Source organism: Oreochromis aureus, linkage group 23 (assembly GCF_013358895.1).
Source record: "Oreochromis aureus strain Israel breed Guangdong linkage group 23, ZZ_aureus, whole genome shotgun sequence".
NCBI classification, from domain to species: domain Eukaryota; kingdom Metazoa; phylum Chordata; class Actinopteri; order Cichliformes; family Cichlidae; genus Oreochromis; species Oreochromis aureus.
Genome location: NC_052963.1, coordinates 13,668,930 through 13,691,108, shown reverse-complemented (window position 1 = coordinate 13,691,108; position 22,179 = coordinate 13,668,930). Strand labels below are relative to the sequence as shown.

The 22,179-nt window shown below is 40.9% G+C and overlaps 1 protein-coding gene across 1 annotated transcript in view; it reads right to left on the bottom strand.

Moving 5' to 3' along the window:
* si:ch211-132g1.7 (prostaglandin F2 receptor negative regulator) overlaps positions 1-22,179 on the bottom strand; it is a 79,532-nt gene that overhangs the window by 3,393 nt on the left and 53,960 nt on the right. The window contains exons 12-14 of the mRNA XM_031746009.2: positions 2,315-2,501; positions 2,091-2,209; positions 1,915-1,965 (exon numbers count right to left, since the gene is read on the bottom strand). Of these exons, the coding sequence (XP_031601869.1) occupies positions 1,915-1,965; positions 2,091-2,209; positions 2,315-2,501 (357 nt within the window). The remainder of the gene's footprint in view (positions 1-1,914; positions 1,966-2,090; positions 2,210-2,314; positions 2,502-22,179) is intronic.

The window sequence follows — 22,179 nt, the reverse complement described above, 5'->3', positions numbered from 1 at the left end:
CAACCTTCTAAAAACAGTGTCTTTAATGTTTTTGCCCTTTTTAGTGGTTAATATTAGTCTTCACACACTTCAAATTTACAGAAGAATAAGGTACTTTTGGTTGCTCCTTTATTTCACAAGGTATTGACTGATTTGCTACACATTTTATACCCTTTTTAAGTCCTTCTGGACACAGACTTCCCACTTTATCCAGGCTTGAGTTTGGCCATTGAACCAGGGACCTTTTACATGTAAGCTGAATGTGTTAACCACTAAACCACAGCCCTGTACAAGTCTGACAAAAGAATTTCTTGGCCAGTGCTGGGAAAAGGGACCGACTTCCGGAGATATAGAGCACATGACAGATAGCTTTAACTCTGATTAAGGTCTCATTACTCCAATCTCATTCTCTTGTCTGTTTAAGGCATTGGTTCAAGCGCCTAAAAGTTGACAAGCAGGGATTCCCTCGTCTCCAGCTCATGTGGCACCGAGAAGACTAGGGCTATGTCAGGACTATAATCACTTCTGTGCTGCTAGCATTGCTGCAACAACCACTAATAAAACACAGATTTTTATGTGAACAGCAAACAGAAAAGCCCATCCTTGCTTTCCAAAATCCCCATCAGTGCTAATTAAGGCATACTCTACTGACTATTTTGATTAAACTCTTGTCCGCAGTGCACGGACAACATCAGCTATCAGAAATGTGTCCTAAATAGAGACGAACACTGTCAGCAAGTGAAGTGCAGTGCAGCACAAAAGAAAACACAAAAGAGAGTCTGTCGGCCAGCACTTTTAGCAAGGACGCCCTCGCTGACAGAAAGCAGCAGTGAGCCAAGCTTTTCTCACTTTCCAGAGACATTTTTCTGCTGCGCTTGGCTACATTTAACATTTTCTTTATGCTAAGTCAACATTTTAGTTAGCCCTCTTACAGAATCGGACTACAACAGCTTGTCATTCAGCACTGCAACAGCAACACAACACCCTTTCATAAATGCCTACACACAACCCTATACACATAACACAAGCGGATGCTTTACAGAACAGTACAGGAGAACAAGGAGACAAGAAACCCGTGATGTACTGTTTAGGTGCGGAGCTAGTCAGCTGTCAAACTGGAAGAAATACCGAATTAGTGTAGAGTTGGTGGTTTATGCGTTTTTCCTCATTTTCTGGGATCAACATACTGTCACAACAGTGGTTACTCATACCCAACACAAGCAAAGTGTAGATGTAATTCCCATGGGCTAAAAGGCCAGGCTTTAGACAGGTCTAAACACTATTTCAGACATTTTTTTCTACTTTTGGCTCTCAATGATGTCATAGAGAGTGGCCCTCTGTTTGCAAAGGGTAGCCAATCAAAAGAAGGTTATCTTAAAAGGAGGCCAAATGTCACTAAAACACCTTGCTTTAGGATAAATTGAGGAGCTGCACCAGGGCTCGGTATAAAATAAATAAGGATTATTTTCTACTGTGAATCAGAGCTTCTCTATTAGAGTCACAAATTTAAAAAAGTCTCCAGTGCTACCCCTCAGCTTTCTAGTAGATGCAGTGACCTCACAGGTCTTGAGATCATCTTGAGGTCAATGTCACTGGGACTCAAACTCGTCCGAGCCTTTTAAGAGATGAATCTATGGTATCAATTTGAATATCCTACGTCGCCTCAGTCTCGAATCATCGTACAAACTTGGGTGTCCACGTTGCCTGTGACCTGACAACAATACCCCATCAGCCTTTTGCGGCCGAGGGGTAAAAAGTACAAGTTCACTTAGAGGACTTGGAGATAATCAGGCATTACTGTGGAAAAATGAATCCATAATTAAATCTTAAATCCCTAAAAATATGTCATCTAGATGAAAGAAAAGGATATAGACAATTAAAGATTGCCTAAAGCAAAGTCTCTGAAGTACAACAAACATATAATGACTATATTACCCAGTGAGGCCGATGCACCATATAAGAGAGGTAACTTTAGGGAGTCCCAAACTGCAGAAGGAGAGAGGAAACAAGAGAATTGGTGTTACGTATAACAAAATAATGCATGTGTATCATTATGTTTATGTTTAAATGTGTTCATGTTATAAAGTAACTGCGTGTCTTTTGCACCACACCTGCAAATTTGACAGCGAGGAAGACTTTGGATGATGTCAGCTCTTGAGCTTCTGTCCAGGCTCCCGTTGAGGCCGACAGGTACCAGGGAGTGACGGAGCAGAAATACTCCCCACTGTCACTGGAAACCACAGAGGACACAGGTTGTTGTGATGACGGTCATGGTGTTGTGCAAGTCTCTCAGCCAGAAGAGATTAAACAGACAAATCATTTGTTTGCACCTCACCTGTCCTGAGTGCCAAATATGTTGAGCAGGTAGATGTGTGTGTCTTTGCGCTCTATTGTAACGTCGCTGGATGAGTTACGGTTGATTTTTCTCACAACGCCAAAGCGGTCGACGCTGGCCACCTGGATCGGCGCGGGTCCACCGCGCAGCCGGGTGAAAAACCATTTCACCTCGTACGCCAGGTCATCTGAGAGAGACACAGACAAATTTAAGTGAAGCTGTGAATGACTTTTAAGATGTTTAGAGTGGTGAGGATTTTAACTATTAGACATCATTATATACATTTTTTTTAGTATCTAAATAGTCTTGATGCATTCTCAATCATCCAAGTTAATCCCAAAAGGCTGATTCTGTTCATCTGGACGCTGCGTCCAGATGAACAGAATCAACCTTTTCGGATAGTATCTAAATAGTTATGGACAAAATATGAACTTAAGGATAAAACCAGGTTCAAAGATCTTATTCATTTTCCGACATATTAGATCCAAAAGTTCTGTGCATCAAATTCAAACACCCCTCTGTAAATATATTCAAAACACAGACAGAAGAAAATATACAGATTAGGTATTAACTAATCATTCATACATATATTATGAATGTTCAGTGTATCCATTGGACATTCATATATGTCCAATTGGAAATGAATTGTCAAATAAAAACCAAAATGTGTTTAACCATTTTATTTCCATGAAACTTGAAGGAGATAATGTGGAAATAAATTCGCGAAAACATTCAATATGCTTTCGCCCGTAGTTTCTGACATTCAGTAACTGCACTATTAGCTAATTGTTCGTCAGGTAGAAGCTCTGAACACCTTTAAAACCACTTTTTTTTTTTAACCTACGCTGAAATTTGTGTAACTCATTTGCTCTGTTTAGATGGGACACAGCTGGACTGCCAAACAAGGCCTAACCCACTATGGACACACTTTGTACAACCTGAAACACAGATCAGTATTTACAGGTTTTCTTTGGTGGTAATGTCTCAATAAGTACTTCCATTCAAAACAAAACTGAGCGTTTCTTTAACAGTATCTGCATGTCGTGTTAATGTGCTGACACCAACCAATCCCATCGTCTCTCAAATACCTTCAATCTGAACCTTACAAACTACAAAAGAAAACTCAAAGGCAAAATACTGTATGTACCAGTTAATAAAGAAGATTAGAAGTGCCATTAAAAGATAGCGTTACTGCAGCGATGTGACATATTTGAAGCCAGTAAGAGATCAAGTGTAAACCAACGAGCTGTTTAGGAGAACAAAGTCGCTTTATGTGACAGAAGAGTTAGAGAAGGTAGGACAGCTGAAATGTGTGTTACTGCCGCTGATCACGACACCCCAGCTCAGTTTGAAGCATTTCTTTAAGCCTTTAAGTCACTGGCTAACATTGACTTTAGCCAGCCTAACATTTACAGAAAAGCGCTACTATACCGACTTCATTATAGAAACTGAGTGTTTGAGGTCCAGCGCAGCCCTAATTTCACTACGATAACAAACAGAGGAGAGGAGGAAACCTAGAAAGCAGAAGAAATCCATTATCACCACATTATGAACGCTGGCGTTCCTTTTCCCACATTAAGATAGAAAGACAGGGAGACGGACACGCATCATAAAAGGGGGATAGCGATGACAAAAGAAATAAAAACGGGGACGAGAGTTTGATAGAATTTGTGATAATAGATGCAATCTTTGGAAAAAGGGGCGCGCGAGCTAATTATTTCAGAGAGAGAGAGAGGGAGAGAAAAAGAGAGCGAGCGTGAGAGACAGAAGCACAAACTAGTCATTAGTCTGTCAGAGAGAGAGAGAGAGAGAGCACGAGCGAGAGAGACTATTAGCACTGCACCTCCCACACACACACACACACACACACACACACACACACACACACACACACACACACACAGTGAAGCACAATACAAACCCCATGGAGTCTTAGTCATCCTCTGTCATTTAGGAGACAAATAGAGGATACAGATGAAAAAATAAAAGGAACATTTGCGAGCGACAGTGCAGGGTAAAAAAAAGAAAAAAGAAAGAAAAAGATAAATGATGATGAAAAACAATTATGAAAAAAAGAGTGAAAGAAACAGACATGGGGAGGAAGAAAGAGGTGGGGAGAATGGATGGAGCAAATATAATGAAGAGAAGGGAAAAAAAACTGAGGAGTGAACTCAGCCAGAGCAGAGAAATGAATCACATCTCAATTTCTCTCTCCCTCTCTTCCCTAATGGCTTTAATATTCAAGTGCTACATCATTAAAAATCGGTAGTAGCGTGAGCAGCAGCGGCGATAGTAATAACACCGACCTTGGTATCAAGTTTAGCACCCCCAGGTCTCAATATTGGTCATCACCTGAAAACTGTTTGCCCTTCTGTGTGTGACACTAGGCTGAAATCTCATTAAGTTTTGCTGTAGATAGTCAAGGTTTTGTGTGACTGAACACCACACCAGAAGATGACCAGAGGGCCCGCAAAAAAAGTACAGTATGTACAGTACAGCAAGACCAGAACATTTCAAAAATAATCTCAATTTAGCAGGAAATCTCATCACCCCTTCCAATATCACACTATAAACCACTTTTTGAAATTAAAGCGGCATTCAAAGACGAGCCCTAAAGCATGTACCTTTTTCTTTTGATAAAGTTTTAGCTCCACTGACGGCAAAATGTCACCTTATCCCACACGTTCACAGGCTGCGTAGTCAGACTGATGTAACGTTTGAGGCAAATGCTGCCGTTTATATTTTTATAAAAACATTTCTGACCATGTTCTGAAGAGTGGCCAGTGCGGAAGAGACTAAAACCTGGATTCTTACTAATAACCATCATCCCAGGGGTGGATGTCCCGCACACTCCCATCAAGGTCAGACAGTGCAATGCACAGGGAAACTTTAAAAATCCCATCAGCAACATCTCAGACTCTACAGACCTCAGTATGTTAAATGGCAAAGTTAGTGACAATACAATTAGAAAAAAGCTGAAAAAGTATGTGTGTGTTAAAATGTAACAAAGCATAGGAACCTACGGAAACCATTCTTTAGAGAGAAAAGTGAAGATGCTTGGACGTAGTACACAAACACCTCATACTAACTGTCAGGCACGGTGGTGGAGGCGTGATGGTTTGGGCTTGTTCTGCAGCCACAGGGCCTGCGCACCCTGCAGTCATTGTGTCCACCATGATTTCCTCTATATATCAAAGTAGTCTACAATCAAATGTGATGCCACCTGTCTGACAGCTAAAGCTTGGCTTAAACTGATCGTGCAGCAGGAAAATGATCCCAAGTCCAGCAGCAAATCTACACAGAATGGCTGAAAAAGTCCAGATCTGAACCCCGATTACATGCTGTGGGAAGACTCAATGTTTTAAAGCAGAGTGGACCAAAACTCCTTTACAATGATGTGACTGATAAAGTCACACAGGAAATAAACACTTCAAGTTATTGCTGGTAAAGGTGGTTCTACAAACTATTGAATAATGAGGGGCTGGTTCTGTATTAAGGCTTAGTTCTTATTAAATAAATAATACAGTATAATATGTCATAGGTTGTTGTTCATCTGAAGGTGAATTAACCTCATTTCACAGTCCGATTTATAAGACCTTAGACCTGACATAATGTGTACTTTCTCTTTAGCATGACTGTATCTGATCGTCCGATGGTCCAATTTAGAAATATCTGTAAGTGTAAGCTGCCTTTATTTGTCAAAACTATATTGATTTATCAACATAAACCCAATAAAAATTACACTATAATTTGTAAGCGTGTGTGTTTTTACGCACCGCTGTACAGCTTGATGAGTATCATCATTTTTCTGCCTCCATATTCTCTGGATTTATTCTGGTTTTATGAACTTACAAATTCTACTTTAAACCTTCTTGAATGGTAACGCAACCACACTAAACATGCAGATTTTATTCATGAGAATTTAAATTTAATGCAGAAATAACAACAGCAGAACTTCAGCAAACTGCACTTTTAGTCTGAGGTGCTACTTTTCCAAGAGCACAAAATTAGAAGTCGCAGCGCGCTTCCTCCCTGGCTGTTCTCTCTCTAAAGTCTAAATCAATCACTTCCTGTTAGTGGAGAAGTGGACACTGGACACTAGGATGTAATTTTGGCAAATCAACTCTACTGCTTCTCATTTAGAGGAGAGGAGACGCTTTTCTCTCGTGCAGAGCCTGATTTCAGTGGAGTTAGCCACATTTGTACTGGTTAAATTATCGTTATTGTGTAATACGCAATTGTTTTATATAAAAAATATACAATAATGTGCAAATTGAATTTGTTTTCAACTTTCAATTATCAGAAGAATCTTTGATATCAAGGTAAAGAAATCAGTTAAGATTTGGTCATTTTTAAAGAGTTAATGTAAAGCTCATATAAAGTCATGTATTAGCCTCCCTTCACATTGTTAAATCTGACTAAATTGATGGCGGCGATGATGAAGGTGATGATGAAGATGCACTGAGACAGCCTAGAGGGAGGGCACTGATATTTTTGCACAAATACAAGTAGCCGAGCGCTCCATCCAACCAAAGAGGAGGAAACAGGAGGTGACACCGCGGGTCGACTGACCTCACACACATCAGACACACACACACACACACACACACACACACACACACACACACACACACACACACACACACACACACACACACACACACACACACACACACACACACACACACACACACACACACACACACACACACACACACACACACACACACACACACACACACACACACACACAGCCTCCAGACTCGCTGACCAGAATCGACTGAAGACTAAGTTCTGACATGGAGACAGGGCCGAGTTACCCTGTAACATCCTCAAGAAAGCTACGTTTCCTCAAAGCCGCTACAGTGCAGATTAAAAATGCCAAAGTTAAGGCTAAAATTATAATGTGACAATTTGATCTACTTGAATGTGAGAACTGGCTGCTGGTCCTTGTGTTTTGGGATCCAGGATGGAAAAATTTGTGCTGATGTTTAACAGGATAAATGATTAATCAAGAAAATAATCAAGCGGATTAACAGACAATCAGAATCAGTCCTTCCTCACTTCTGCTCCTCCTATTAAAAAAAGTTAATGACAAAGACTTGCAGCTAATCAAACTTTAAAGACAAGATCAAATTTCTTGAAGTTTATTCAAGGACAAATTAGGATGGTCATACCTGTTTTGCCCCTATAAAACTTTAACCACTAACAGAAGGGCTGTAACTATTTACGAACAATCACCACCATCACATTAAGTGTTTCAAGCTGTTTTCCCGTCACAAACCTAATGTACCTCGAGGCTTGCCTAAAAGTAAACCAATACTCCTCCGAGACTCTCGAGCACAGGCGTGGTGAAATACACCGAGGGCTGCTCCTCCAAACCTGATCCCCATATTAGGTCAGGGATCCCACCAGCACACGCTTCAGTCAAAGAAAAACATGGAAAGAGTTCCTGTGCAAGATGAATGATGAGTATGATATGAATGATGGCCTCCTGGGCCGTGTACTCAAAGTGACCTTAGAATCACGTCCTGAGCTCAGAACTGGTTTAAATGAAGGAAAAGGACGAGTGAAAGACCAAAGTTCAAATTAAGTTTTCTAGTTGTTTAGAGAATCATGCTATTTACTGTATAAATAGTGTTAGAGGTGGCGGACTCATCAGACAGCTGTAAATGACTAGTTTCAAGCACTTTTATCTCGTCTTAGCTCTTTATGATGTCATCAAATGAGCTATAATAATGGGCTAATCTCAGGCACAGGCATATTTCATACAGAGACTTACGCTTAAAGAGATTAAGAAGATTTATTTTACTGTTCCTTTTATTTCATTATATACTGCTACAATGGTAGGTGCTCCTATTAGAAATGTGTGGTTGTCTTTTTTTCAATGTATCATTACTACATGTCAGATACACCAACGTTTAGTTTAACTTTTCAAAAATGGTAGAATTTGGTTGGGTTACAATCTGATTGCTGATGTTTATGTAAATCGTGCTATTGTATTGATAAATCCCAGAAAGAGAGACTGTACATCCCAAGCAGCCACCTTGGTAATGGCATCGAGAAACTCCAATCTAAACACATGGGGACAGATCCATGTATTAAATTCAGAAAACACAACCACATAAAAACTACCAGCATGGAGCCACCAGACAACTCTGATAACCAGAACACTGGTGACGTTGTAGCTCATCCAGCCCACGATCCACCACAGTTCACAGGTTATTATAATGTGTGAAGCACAGAAAAAAAGGTGAGAAGTTTCCCTGTCACTGGTTTGGCTGTTTTGCATAAACTAATGAGAATTAAAATCCACAGAGAACCACAAATATGACCTCGACCACAATATAATCAAGATCCATTAGGTGATCCTTGCATTAAAGTTTCAATAAAAGCTGACCAACACTCCAGGAAGGGTAGTTATTCTTGTGAACAATGGACAGACAGGATGACAGACGCCTCCCTATAGCGTGACCACGTCAATCCTTTGACCGGATGATCTAAAAAGCGCTGAAACAGCCTGGGGACTTTGCCCAACGATGATATTTAAAACAACCCCACCGCCTCAGCAAGTTCATACTCGCACTATGTGCAAACATGATAATATAACTTAATTACCAACTCAACTCAAAGTGCTGATGTATTCGTCGTGTCTTTGTCAACCCAACAGAGGACTAAACAAATGCCATGATAGTCCGCGATATAGCTTCAGTCACCCATTAAAGATGATAAGCTCATTTGCTTCATCTTTACTACGATATCGTGTAAATATGCCTGCCTGTCGTGCAGCTCTGCTGTACCCCTGGACCAGGGAAGCAACATGAACAGCTCAGGTTTGACTCTTTGGGCGCAGTGAGTGAGACAGCGACCATCTTTGCAGAAAATTCCCATAGGTTTCTATTCTTTGAGTGCCACCTTTCTCCCTTATGTCCCTGGTTATATGTTCAACAAAGTGACTCCATTCAACGTTACTTTAATTTGTTGGCCAAACACACTTTTCCTTGAATACCTGCGAGGAAAAGAGTAAAAATAGCACATTTTGGTATGTGAAAAGATTTTTAAAAAGATGTTAATCCACTGCATAATGACTACGACTATACTCTTATATAATGACATCATTTAAAAACTGGCTAGCTGACAGTCAGAAGATAGGCATTTCTCTGACGCTGTGATAGCACCAGGTTACAGTCTGACATTGCCGTGAGTGATCAAAGACGCGCTTTGCATAATTCCACGGGACTGATGCATGAACTCCAGTTGCTTGTTTCAGCGACGACACCGCTACTCGAGGAACGGAGCTATAATTAGAAAGCCTCCGCTTTCTCAGTTAGCCTCCTTCCTTTATTTCTTTGTTCTTGATGGTGGAGCGGACGGAGAACGAGGGGAAGGAAGGAGGGAAGGAGGTAGGAAGAGAGGGGATTTAAAATACTTAGTGACTGAGAAGATTATTTTGTTTATTACGCAGCCATAAATAAACGGCAGAAAAAGGCACTCGGAAATGTGAACGCATCTCAAGCTGTGCCTTTGGAGAGGACGCGGTATCACCAGAGAGAGAGGTCTCCACCCGCCCCCTCCTCATGAGAGGGGCTCGAGGAGTAACTGATCCCCCACCAGCAGGGTGACGCACAGCCTCTTGCCCACAGCTGTTCCTCCTCTGAATCTAGACCGCTGTCCAGACCTTTCTACCCCTCTTTTATGAACTCGTGAACTCTCTCAACAGTTACTTGACAAGCTTTAAACACTGCCTTTAAGCTTCCTGTGTACTACAAACAGAGCCAGCAGAACAAACAGGGAAAAAAAAAAAGAAGAAGTGTGGATGTGCTGCTACATAAGCACGTGCAGACAAATATTTCCATATTTTTGCTGCATGTAAGCACGGCATCAAAAAAGAAAGAAAGAAGGGGGCTCTAAGGGTGATCTAACAGACTGTAAAATAAGCTAGTTTGTATTTTTAATAAGCAAAGAACTGGTCAAACTGTTTGCAATTAGGTAATGATCATCTGGAGGAAAAAAGCAGTAAGTGGCCCACGATGTATCATCTCAAAAGGCTCTACAAAGGACACTTAAAAAAAAGAAAGAAAAAGAAAGAAAGAAAAAAAAGAAACGCTTTCTGGATTGTCAAACAGAATTTCAGCATCTCCCTTATGTCCTCGTGTTTCTTTCTTCACACAACTACTTCAATCACTTTTCATGTGTACAGAAGGAGGGGAAAAAGCCTTTGAGTAGAGCTGGGCCTGAAGTGTGTGGCGTTATCTCCATTTGTACAGTTGCACTGAGACACAGTGAGACACAGCCTATGACAGCAGGCTTCTTGTGCCAGGTAGTCTGCTTTCAGACGTGGTCAGACGATCTGGCTTATTTCAGGCGTGCTGAAGTCTTAACCCTTTACTGGGTTTCCTGTAAAGCTGGCAGCAAAGCTCTGTGGTGTCTCTGCGTCATCTTAAGAATTGCAAAGGGATTAGAAACACAAACTGTCTGATACCATTGCCATCTGGTTTGAGGACACTGTCCTACCTCAAAAGGAAAAAATAAAACAAAAAAGTTCAGGCGTTTATGGACATCTGGGTGAGCGGGTGAATAAGCGCAAGTAAAACATGAGTTAATGCCATGGACTGTAAAAGGGTATATTTGAACCCAAACCATGACCTATGATTGCAGCAGGCTGCTGCAGTTGTTCGTAGTTTGCACTGAAGATGTGAACCACAGATGGAAACAGTTGAGTCTTTTCTAACATGTTGCTTATAGCACTAAGGCAAATTACTGCTAGGTGAGTAGGTGGCAAGTGTTTGCAAGCAAGTAGGTATTTTCCATGCAAACTATGGTCACTAGCAGGTTGCCACTGTTTTCCAAAGTACTCACAAGTAGGTGTAAAGCGCAATACCCTCTTTGTGACTGACAGCTAGCAACCTCCAGCTACTACCTGTCAGCTGGTTGGGGAGTACACATTTTTTCCCAGCAATCAGAGGATGCAATGGCGATCATTGACTGTTTTCTTGGCCTGTTTAATTGAGGTCTCGGTGACGAGACTTGGACTCCAGCCCCCTCGTCAGCTGGGTGCAGTGCATAAAAATGGAAACTCATGTCAACCATGAGAAGAAAGAAAACAAATCAAACTGAAGCGATCATTTAATTGTAGCACTGGGTTATTTTGATGAATATCGTTCCCTAAAGCAGTGTGTCAACAACCTTAAGGGGGTAAAAATAAGCCATCTCTGAATTTCACTTATTAAATTTGAAGCTTAAGTGGGTTAACTTTGCTCGAGCTTAAGCTATAAATCCATGTACGTAATCTATCAGGCGTTCACCTGTGAGGTGACAGATCTCGCAGTTTAAAAAGGAATCTATTGATTAATAACATAAATGACTAGGCCAACACCACTGCTTACTGGTCCCTCTTTTCATGTTTAGGCTGGTTAATAATATTATTTCATGCACTCTTGTTGTCACGTGAAGCTGACATGGCTACACATCAGGCAGCTTCGGTGTGCAGTGATGGTACGGGGAAAATCATATCTGATAGAGTGGAAGCAACGCCACGCTGATATCCTGGTGTATCAGTAAGCGTGTGATAAAAATGGTATCCAAATCCCAACCTGCGTTCTGGTGCTGCTGCAGCTTCATTAAGCAAAAAAGGGTCATCTGCTCTGGTGATAGGATGGCAGAAACTAAACTACAGTGGATCTCTAATAGAATATCTGGCTCCTGTCTGAGCTAATAAAACTAAAATGGCTGTCGGTGGAAATGAAGACAGTCTGATTGGATTTCTCTGGATTAGTCCCTTGAGAAGAGTCCAAGGCGTAAAACTGCCCGAAACACACACACACACGAACACAAAAGACTGACGATTACCACCAGTGCATCTAATGAAACTGTGTGTGTGCTCTCTGCTCCATAAAGCAGGACAGCACTGGTAGAGTGGAATACTAAACACTATAAAAACACCATTTAGCTTCACAGAAACAAAGCCACTGGGAGGCTAAGTTTCCCTCGTTACTCGCTGCATGTTTAATAAGAACGCCAGTAAATGAAGGCAAATTGTACTTCTTATCTGGCACACTGACATACAGCTGCCTTTAAACAAATGACCACACTGATATGGACTTCATAGGAAATATATTTTTAGATTTGTTATTGCTTTTAGATGTTTAAACTACAAGAGATAAGATAAGCTGGGAAACCTACATAAGATTATTTATTTTAGAAATTCTCTTTGTTCCAGAGTTCCATGAATATACAGTGTTATGCAAAAGCCATCCGTCATTTCCTTTTATTTGGCTTCAAGGAGCCAGGCATTGTCTTTTTTTAAATAGCTCTTGAGCAATAGTTCTCCTGACTTTCTGAATGTTTTCAGTCCATTCCTTGTGCCTGACCATTTCAAGAGAAATTCTTATTTTCTTAAGCCAGTTAACACAGACCTATGAATCATTCAAGCATTAAAAAGGCACTGGAGCAAGGGATAAACCAGTTATGTGTCTACCTACACAAAACAAATAAATGCAACGGTACAAGAGTGTCTACAGCCATCTGTAAAACATGGTGGAGGCTCTGTCATAGTTTAGGCTACATTTTAACCAGTGGTGTTGGAGACCTCGTCAGAACTGATGGAATTATGAAAGCAGAGAACATGTTTGATCCACCATACCAATAAATACCATATGGAAAGCACTGGATTGACAACAGCTTCATTTTCCAGCATCACAATGATCCCAAACACAACCACTGTGTGCTTTTCTACCAGTGGAACACCATCAGTCATGGATTGGCCTCCCCAGAGCCCGGACCTCAACATTATTGAAGCATAGTGGGAGAGCAGAACAAAAGGCAGAAACATCTAAAGAAGAGCTTTGAATGTCCTTCAACAAGCCTGGAGAACTATTCCTGAAGACTACTCAAAGAAAGCTGCCTAAGAGGGTTCAGACTGTGCTGAAGAATGAAGGTGGTCACACCAAATACTCACTTTCACTTTCGTTAGAACCTTAAATACTGCAGCTCCATTTATGATTGCACGTTTCAATAAACCAATGAACCCATTTCCATTTTCCTGAGCTTCAAACTGAAATGAACATTCACCTCCACCTGCATCTTTTGTCTCAGCAGAGCTGCTAAATATTTTCTACAGACATGTGTTTTACCAGAAACTGAATATAATTTTTAAGAGTTAGCTGTTTCGCAAGACTGCCCCATAGAATTCTGCAAGCAATCAACCTGACTAATGATGCAACCATACCACACATTGGCAGTCCATGAAACACTGCCTTCTACAATCAGAAACATTTTGACACTTTCTCTTGTTGACTGGCACGCAGTGTAAGCCCAAACAGAAGAATCCCCCTGCGTGCGGTCACGATGTCTTATCTTTGCATGTGCGACACTTCTGCTTGAAAACTGCTGCCTTAGCAGTCTGATGACACTGTGATCTGCTGCTTCCAAGGATTGCTTCAAAGCTGCATCTCTGTTCCTACTCCGGTTTAACTGTGGGACGTAATGGAGTGAAAATTATGGCACAGTGCAACTCTGTGCAACATTTTCAATTTGTGTGTGACTGTCAAACCCATCCTTTCTCTTTTCCTCCTCTTACGCTCGGTTTCCCGCTTTTTGATTGGCAACCATTTGCTCTACTTTTTCAATAAAGTAAAAATAAGCAGAACTGCACCGCATTTGATGTTTTCAGTCAGTCATCTTTCATTTGAGCTGAAAACCTGAAAGAGGTAGTTCTGACTTTTAGCAGTCATCTAGGGGACACAGAAATGTAGATTTTTTTTTTTTTAAGTCAAATGATTACTGAATTTTTCTCAAGTTTTATATACTTTTAATTGTTGAAACAAGCTGGACTAAAAAATGTTTATTACAAGGCAATTTAAACATGATTCATGAGTCATTCGCTTGACTTTTGTTTAATATGCATGTGGATTAAGAGCCATTATTATGACCTGCTGTACTTCCTAAACTACATCCCAAAGCCCTGCAGGACTGGCAAGTATAACAAGCTTTACCTGCATTGAGTGAAGAGGAAGCTGTGCAAGAACCACAAGAAGAGCACAACCAGATGGGCCACTCATCTGACTTTTTCCAGATGAGGATTGGTTTATTAGACCTGCTCTAGCTCAGACTGAGCACACAACAGGAAATGAGGAACTGACTAACACTTGAGTCAAAAACAACTTGCAGGATTCAGGACTTTGTAATTCTGTATTTTGCTTTTTAAAAAAAAGAAAAGAGAAAAAAAAGGTCAAATAAAGGTATCATCACAATGTAGATATAGTAAATAAGTCAAGAAAAGTTGTAGTTTACACCTTTGTCCACCCACACTTTTTTTTTGTATCTATTGGATATAAAATGCCATCCTGCTATGATTTTGTGCTTTTATAATTAGACATGTGAAATTTTGCCTCGATAAGCTTAAAACTCCAACTAATCTGCTCTAACACAGCTCACTGTGACCTTGAATAGCAAAATCTAATCACTTTGTCCTTGACTGTGAATGTCAACAAATCCCCTCTCACAATGTTTCTCATATACCGTGTTCGTGAAAAATGGGACAACCCAAATGTATAATGCCTCGGGCCACAAGGTAGAGAATAACATTTTTTTTTAAAAAGGAGGGGGAAAAAAATACAGACCTATGAATCTCAGGCATCTGTAGTGCGTCCCAGCTGGTGGGGTGGTAAACAGTTTGAAACCAGGACAGGTAGAGCTGACAAGCTAAAGCTGGTGTCCTGTTGACTGTGGGGCGGGTGGGGCCAGACTCTTTGTCCAAGTGGACACAAAGATGGACATAATAGGCAAATCTGCCATCCTCAAACTGAGGGTGTCGAGGCTAATAACTATACATATAAACTACAACTAACCTCAACTAACAGTTGTTGAATGGACTCTGTGTGTTGGCTGTGTTTCCTTTTGGGTTTTTTTTGTTTTTAGTAGTAAATTTATTAGTTCACCAGAAACATTAAATGGAGAATCATTTGGTCTTTCTGTCAGCTCACCACTTCCTACACTTCCCCATCTATCCGCTCTTCATCCCTCTCTTTCTACTCAACAACTCTTTCTCTCGCCACTTTTAATTCCCTGCCTTCCTCTCGTCCTCATCTCTCTCTTTAGGAAACTTTGCATGGTGTTCTCCAACCACTCTCCCTCCATTTACTGCCTCCTCTATTCACTCTCTTCCACTCTCACTCACTTTAACAATCTGTTTAGCTCCCCACCACACCCCCCCACCCTCAACCATTCACTCCCACCATCTCTTCCCATCTCTCTCCAGCTCTGGGTCTATTCTTTCTCTACCTCGTTCTGTGTCCCCGGCCGGCTAACGGAGCGTGAGATTGGCTAATTAACGGCTGCCTGTCGGCCCTGCGAAGACAGCTGGGTTATTTGGTGAGAGTGGAGAGAAGGGAGGAGAGACTGAAGAGGAAATGAGAAGAGGAGCGAAAGCGAGTATCGTTGTGTATCTATCGCACAACCTGATTTTAAAATATAACTTCAAGCTTGCAGTGCACATTAAAAAAAAAAGTTATTGTGTTCTACTATACACACACAAACTGGGTTAATTTGTTTAAACTATATCAATCATTTTTTTGTATCTCATGAGAAAGGCAACATGAGCAGTCCAACCAAATTAAGGCCAACGTCACATCTCCTTTTAGCTCCATTTTGGTTGCCACCACCTCCTCAGCAGTAATGTGGCACGAGCTTCCAGTGCACAGCGCTGCAGAGCATGGTGAAGTGAATATTTATGCTTAATTTCATCTCTTGTTCCCATCACGGCAGCACTGACAAGTAAAGCTGGTGTCAGGAAATGTAAACGCCACCCGACTAATGATTTAAAAAACTGTCAAAAACTAAAAAACTCAATTCTAACATAAACCACCGTCCTGCACGGAGACACGCTGGAAACACTGGATGCGTTTCTGTGTTGCTCGTGTGCGGCGCTCACTCATACGCTGGCACCCTAAATTGGCACTCAGTCGACAAAACCTTTGGAACCCTTCATCAGCAGGCAGTCATTTGTCCATCATGTGTCTGTCTGTGGGTTGGTGATTTGCAGGTGTGCAGTACTCAGTTTATCACAGGTTCTTGTCTCCAAACTGCAGAGCTGGGCGATACTTCTATGCGGATTTGTCCTTACAATCATTTTCACATCATATACACTCCAATCCTGTCTTACTTTCTCTGGCCAGGAGACACTTTTGCAAAGGGAGGAGGTTTGGAGCGACTTTGTGGCCGTTGCTGTGGCTCCTAAACACTTCTACTTTGCAATAATACCACTTACAGCTGATTGTGGAATATCTGGGAGGGAACAAATTTCACAAACTGACTTTTTGCAATGGTGAAGCCCTATTATAGCATCATACTTGAATTCAGTGAGCTGTTTAGAACAATGCATTGCTTCACAAATGCTTGGAAAGGCAGACTGCATGGCTAGATGCTTGACTTTATACACCTGTGGTACTGGGATCTGAATGCAAAGATTTAGAGGTGTGACCCAATGCTTTTTCCCCATACAGTGTATATTAAGTTGAAGTAAGCACCAACACTGTATGGGCCAAACTACATAAATACATACACAAATAACAGACATCAGCTGCTGGCTATGGTAAATATCACCTATACTGATTGACTGATTGAATGAGCTATGGTCCGTACTTTCTGTAAAATGTTTTGGTTGGGTCTTCTTCTACTAAATTATACAATCCAGTTATTAGCTTGGTAAACTTGCTATGTGGTATATGCTAGAGTAGTTCATTTGAAGGAACAAACATATAAATACATAAAAGAACTAAACACAATCAGATAACCAGGAAAAGACTGCCAGTACCGTGGTTTTATTCCACTATTCAACGCCGTGTTTTTAGGCCGTAGTTCTCTAAAAAACTGAACCTGGAGGGATTGTTGGCAGACAAATGTAGGCATGATTGCTGTGCCAACAGGATTCAATATCATTTGTTTTTCTTCAGAATTACCCAAGAATTTTCACCAAAACCTTCTTGGAATAATGCAATGTTTTCTTTTCACTATAAATATCTTTGTGCACTTCTATGAGATCCTCACTACAGTAAAAAGCAGTGATACAAACTACTTCGAAAAAAGCTGTTTCAAATGCAAATTTGTTTTCCCGAGCTCACCGGTTAAGTTTAGTACCTTTAACAACCATCTTGGTTGGCATTTGCTAATTGTAGCCATCTAGCTTTCTTTTTGCTTGCATGCCTGATGCCTCATTTGGAAAGGGAAAGAACAGTATGTGTGTGTGTGTCTGTACTAGGCAACCACTGAGGAATAAAGCTTTATGCTTTCCCCAGCAGGTACAGAGTGATATGCTGTTACTTAAACAATAGAATTTCAGGCTGGTAAAAACAGTGGTATCTTGTGAAAAGTGTCACACTTTTAGAGGCACTGCTTCAAAACACAAAGAAAAATATCTCTAATGGTGATGTCATCTCCCCTCCACTGACATCTAGTATGCAACATCTGACAAGTGCAGACTTCCACGAGTGCAACAACATGCCATTCATTCCTCGGGTAATGAAGGCTGCATGTCCGCACGCAGAAGCACGTTGAGTTAATCAAAAGCAAAACAACACAGGGTCAAAAAGACAGCGAGACAAACACACATCTCAATCTTTTGAGTTGCGGTAGGAAAAATCTTTAAAAATCTTCCATAAACTTTAATTTACAAATGATTACACTGTCCAATTACTGTATGCCATGGAGGGTGGTACTTGCTTGATTAGCAAATTAGCTCTAAATTTAACTCTAATGACTAAAAGAACAAAGGATCAAAGTAATCTCAACGCAGGGAGGAAGAGAGCATCCGATCATTATGGAACAACATCCTGTAAACCTGACATATTTGTCCACAATTAATTCTCCCGTCATCATCGGGGTCGTGAAGCTCCCCACGCAGAAGGTGATGAAAGCGGTGACGGTAATTGAAATGCGATTTGAACGCCAATAATCCTGTCTGAAGTTATCCCACGCACCATCAGATTTCTGAAAAATAATTACCTACAACTCCAGCGGCTGTGTGGAGGTATCAGTGTGTGGTACTGCTAAAAACTCATTAAACACACACAAGTTAAAAACCAACTAAAAGCTGCCATGTTCACTGCATGTACACAAGTTCAACTTAGAACTTATTATGTATTCATGATGCTTTGAGCTAAATGCTAGAACCCAACCATTGACCATTATTGGCCATTTGCTAATGGCTGATAAATGAAAATAACAATGTAAAGAAGAGACTGGAGCACACGCTTTAACCATGTTATTAGTGTTGATATTGCATAGTTTGTCCATCAGAGGGCACTCTGCAACTTCGCTGTTGGTAACTGTTGTTTTTAAGCTTGTGAGCAAAACAAGATTATTTTTAAACCACACAGCTAGATTATTTTAACACAAACTCCCAAATAACTACAAATGTTACAGAAACCTGTGGCTTCCTGTGTCTCTATCAGATTTTTAAATCCCCAAATATTGATATATATTGGTTGGCCACTAATAAGTGCTAACATGCACATTAGCACTAAAGATAAAGTGCAAATACATTTTTGTAGGTTTGGTTTTAAGAACAATTTAAATAACTTTGACATTAAGGGATGTTTGAGTAAGCATTTTATAGCAGTTCATCAAACTGTAAGAGAATGATATAAACCAGACAGACTCCATGTTTGAGTCATGTTGCAAGATGGTTGAAAATGTACCACATGCCTCAGGAAACATGAATTACAGCATGTCCATCATTATGATTAGATGGCATCTTCTCATAGATCAGGGGTGTCCAACTCCAGGCCTTAAGGGCCAGTGTCCCTGCAGGTTTTAGATGTGTCCTTGATCCAACACAGCTGATTTAAATGGCTAAATGACCTCCTCGACATGTCTTGAAGTTCTCCAGAGGCCTGATAATGAAATAATCATTTGATTCAGGTGTGTTGACCCAGGGTGAGCTCTAAAACCTGCAGGACACCGGCACTCAAGGCCTGGAGTTGGACAACCCTGTCATAGATGCTCTGATGATGGTAGAAGAGAAGGGCTTGTGAATGAGGAGCAGGTTAAAGAATCACCTTTAATGGCATCGTGACAGATGCATTTTTTTCTTGTGCCACCTGAATACAGTTATCCATGCGTCTAACAGGGCATCCAGTACACCTCACAGGAAGTGGTTATTCATTACGCAATAACTTCAACTCATAAACCGAATTCCTAGTGATCAGCATTCGTCATGGACCAAAGATCAACAATCTGCAATTGGGAAGTTCTCCTGTTTCAACACAAGGGTCTCCTTGGCTAGCAATTCTATCCCTAAGCTTCCAATTGGGATAAAATCTACTATTAATTAGTTGCACAATTACAATCTACTGTGGATGACATGATAACCGATTTCAATCCTGCTCATTTGTAAAAAATATTAAAATATCTTAGACGACAGAGCGACATGAATTAGGTTCTTTTGACTCATGTAATGTCGCTCCATAAATGTTGACGTAGCAACGCACTTACACGTAAGGAGTCAGTAGTTTTACTAATAATGGGCTGAGTCAGCGTAACAGTGAACAGGACCACTGAATGACTAAGCAGTGAGGAACAATGCGGGATATTATGTTCGCAATTGTGTTTCACCATGCTCGCTGTTAAAACAAGCTCTGACAGGAGAGCCGTTTTTGGCCATCTCTAAGGAATGTACTGTTCTCTCTAACACACACACACACGTGCACACACACAGACAGACTGTTGCTCAACCTCTTCAGTAATTTCCTCAAGTTTCCTTCTTGTGTCACAACAATAAGCTTCAGAGTCAAGGTAGTAACAAATCACTTGTATTAGAACACACACACACTCACACACACACACACACACACACACACACACACACACGAGCTGTTATTATACAACATGCTGTCACACCCAAGAAAAAGCTTTATGTGTTTGATGTAAGGACACCTGCATAAGCCGAGGTTTGGCGGTTGTCCAAACTCGGGAAACATACACGTCACACCTTTGTTGCTGCATGTCACTCGATTCCAGTTTCCTAATTGGTCCTTTAACTTGTGTGTAGTCTGTTTGTTATGGATACTTGTCGCACTTTCGGCTACTTTCGCCGACTTAAAACACACCTGCCTGTCACAGTCGTTTAACCCCTAAATATAAACAGTGCTTTGTGGTTAGCTAGATCACAGAAGAACTCCATAGTCACATGATCATCCGCAGCGATACGTACAATGATATAACCGTACGTGTTATTACCCAGAAAAATGCCTATTTATAGCAAGCTTTCAAAGATCAAACATGAACTGATACAGCTCGCTATTTTGTCTGTGCATTTAAAGCTGCATAACTCTCTCTAACCTTCACAGAGAGTCTGAGAGAAAAAAAAAATCCAGCGAGCATGGCCAAGCTGTCTCAAATATACATTGGTTATAGACAAATTATGCAGAAGAGCATCTCTGAATGGACAACGCGTCAAACCTGTAAGCAGATGAGCTACAGCAGCAGAAGACCACACAGGATGCCACTCCTACAGCTAAGAGGAGGAAACTGAAGTTGTAGTTCACACGGGCTCGCCAAAATTGGAGATTGTGAAATTGGAAAAACGCTGCCTGGTCTGATGAGCTCTAAACTCAACTAGACGTTAAGGTCAGAATTGTATACACAACATGAAATCATGATTCCAGCCGGATAATGTGTGATCTCCCAAAACTGGTTTTGTGAGTGTGACAATAACTCCACTGCACTCAGATGGCCTCCACAGCCAAATCTAAATCAAATAGAGCACCTTTGGGATGTGGTGGAACAGGAAATTCACATCATGGATATGGACCAAAACCTCCGTCACCTTCTTGAATCTGTGCCATGAAGAATTAAGACAGTTGTGAAGGTAAGTAACTTAAATCTTCATGACAAAGTGTACTAAATAAAGTGACTGGTGCGTGTATACTTCCCCTGGATGTATATAACATGTTACTTCATTAATAAACATGTATTTCATATATGATAAAGAACCGCTCCAGCTGTGCTACGTTAATCCGCAGCTGTAAATAGTCCCCAACACACTTCCCCCTTTACTCCTGTTTGAGTCGCATCTGCTACAACCTGCCAGCTGTTTCAGAAACCCACTGCGATCGTCAGAAAAAAGAAATAAATAAAAGAGGGAACAAGCCGATCAGGTGCTGAATGAGAGCGATTTTCAGACCACATGTTACTTGCAGAGCAAAGTGTGACTGAAAGCGGCTTCATTCATGCACAAAGTGGAACCAGATGTTGCGCTGAGAGCATGATCACCGATACAGAAATGCCCAAGTAATTCAGCCGGTTCCCACTGCCGTAGCGTTGCACAGCAAACACATGCTGAAGTGACAAATGATTTGCCATTAGCACTGAGCCCGTTAGTTACAGTTTAACTTAAACCCCGACCACAGGAAACACAAATCAGGAAACGTGCGCCATGGTGATGGCAGAAAAAAAGAAAATGAGTGTAGAGACAGTTTAGGTTTTGAGATGTTTATCTCTGAAACTTCTGCCTCTTACTTTACTAAGTTACTCATGACAAAAATAAAAAAAACTGAACTATTTTTACCCAGTGAAATGACAGATTTTTGCTAGCTGAAGCTATTAGCTAGCTAATTAGGCGTACGTTATCAGCTTGAAACGGTTGAAATGCCGTCACCAGCTGACTCCTTAGTGAATCCAGTTGACTTGCTTTAACGGAAAGCCTAAAGAGACTTCTTGGCTTGATGGCCACACACAGTATTTATTCTTAAAAGTTAAAGCTGCCCGTCTGAGGAAGGCTAACAGCAGAACATAAACCATTTTATGTGCACAACATGCTTTTCCTGACTCTCTCTCCTCCTACAATGAACACATCAATATCCACGTGT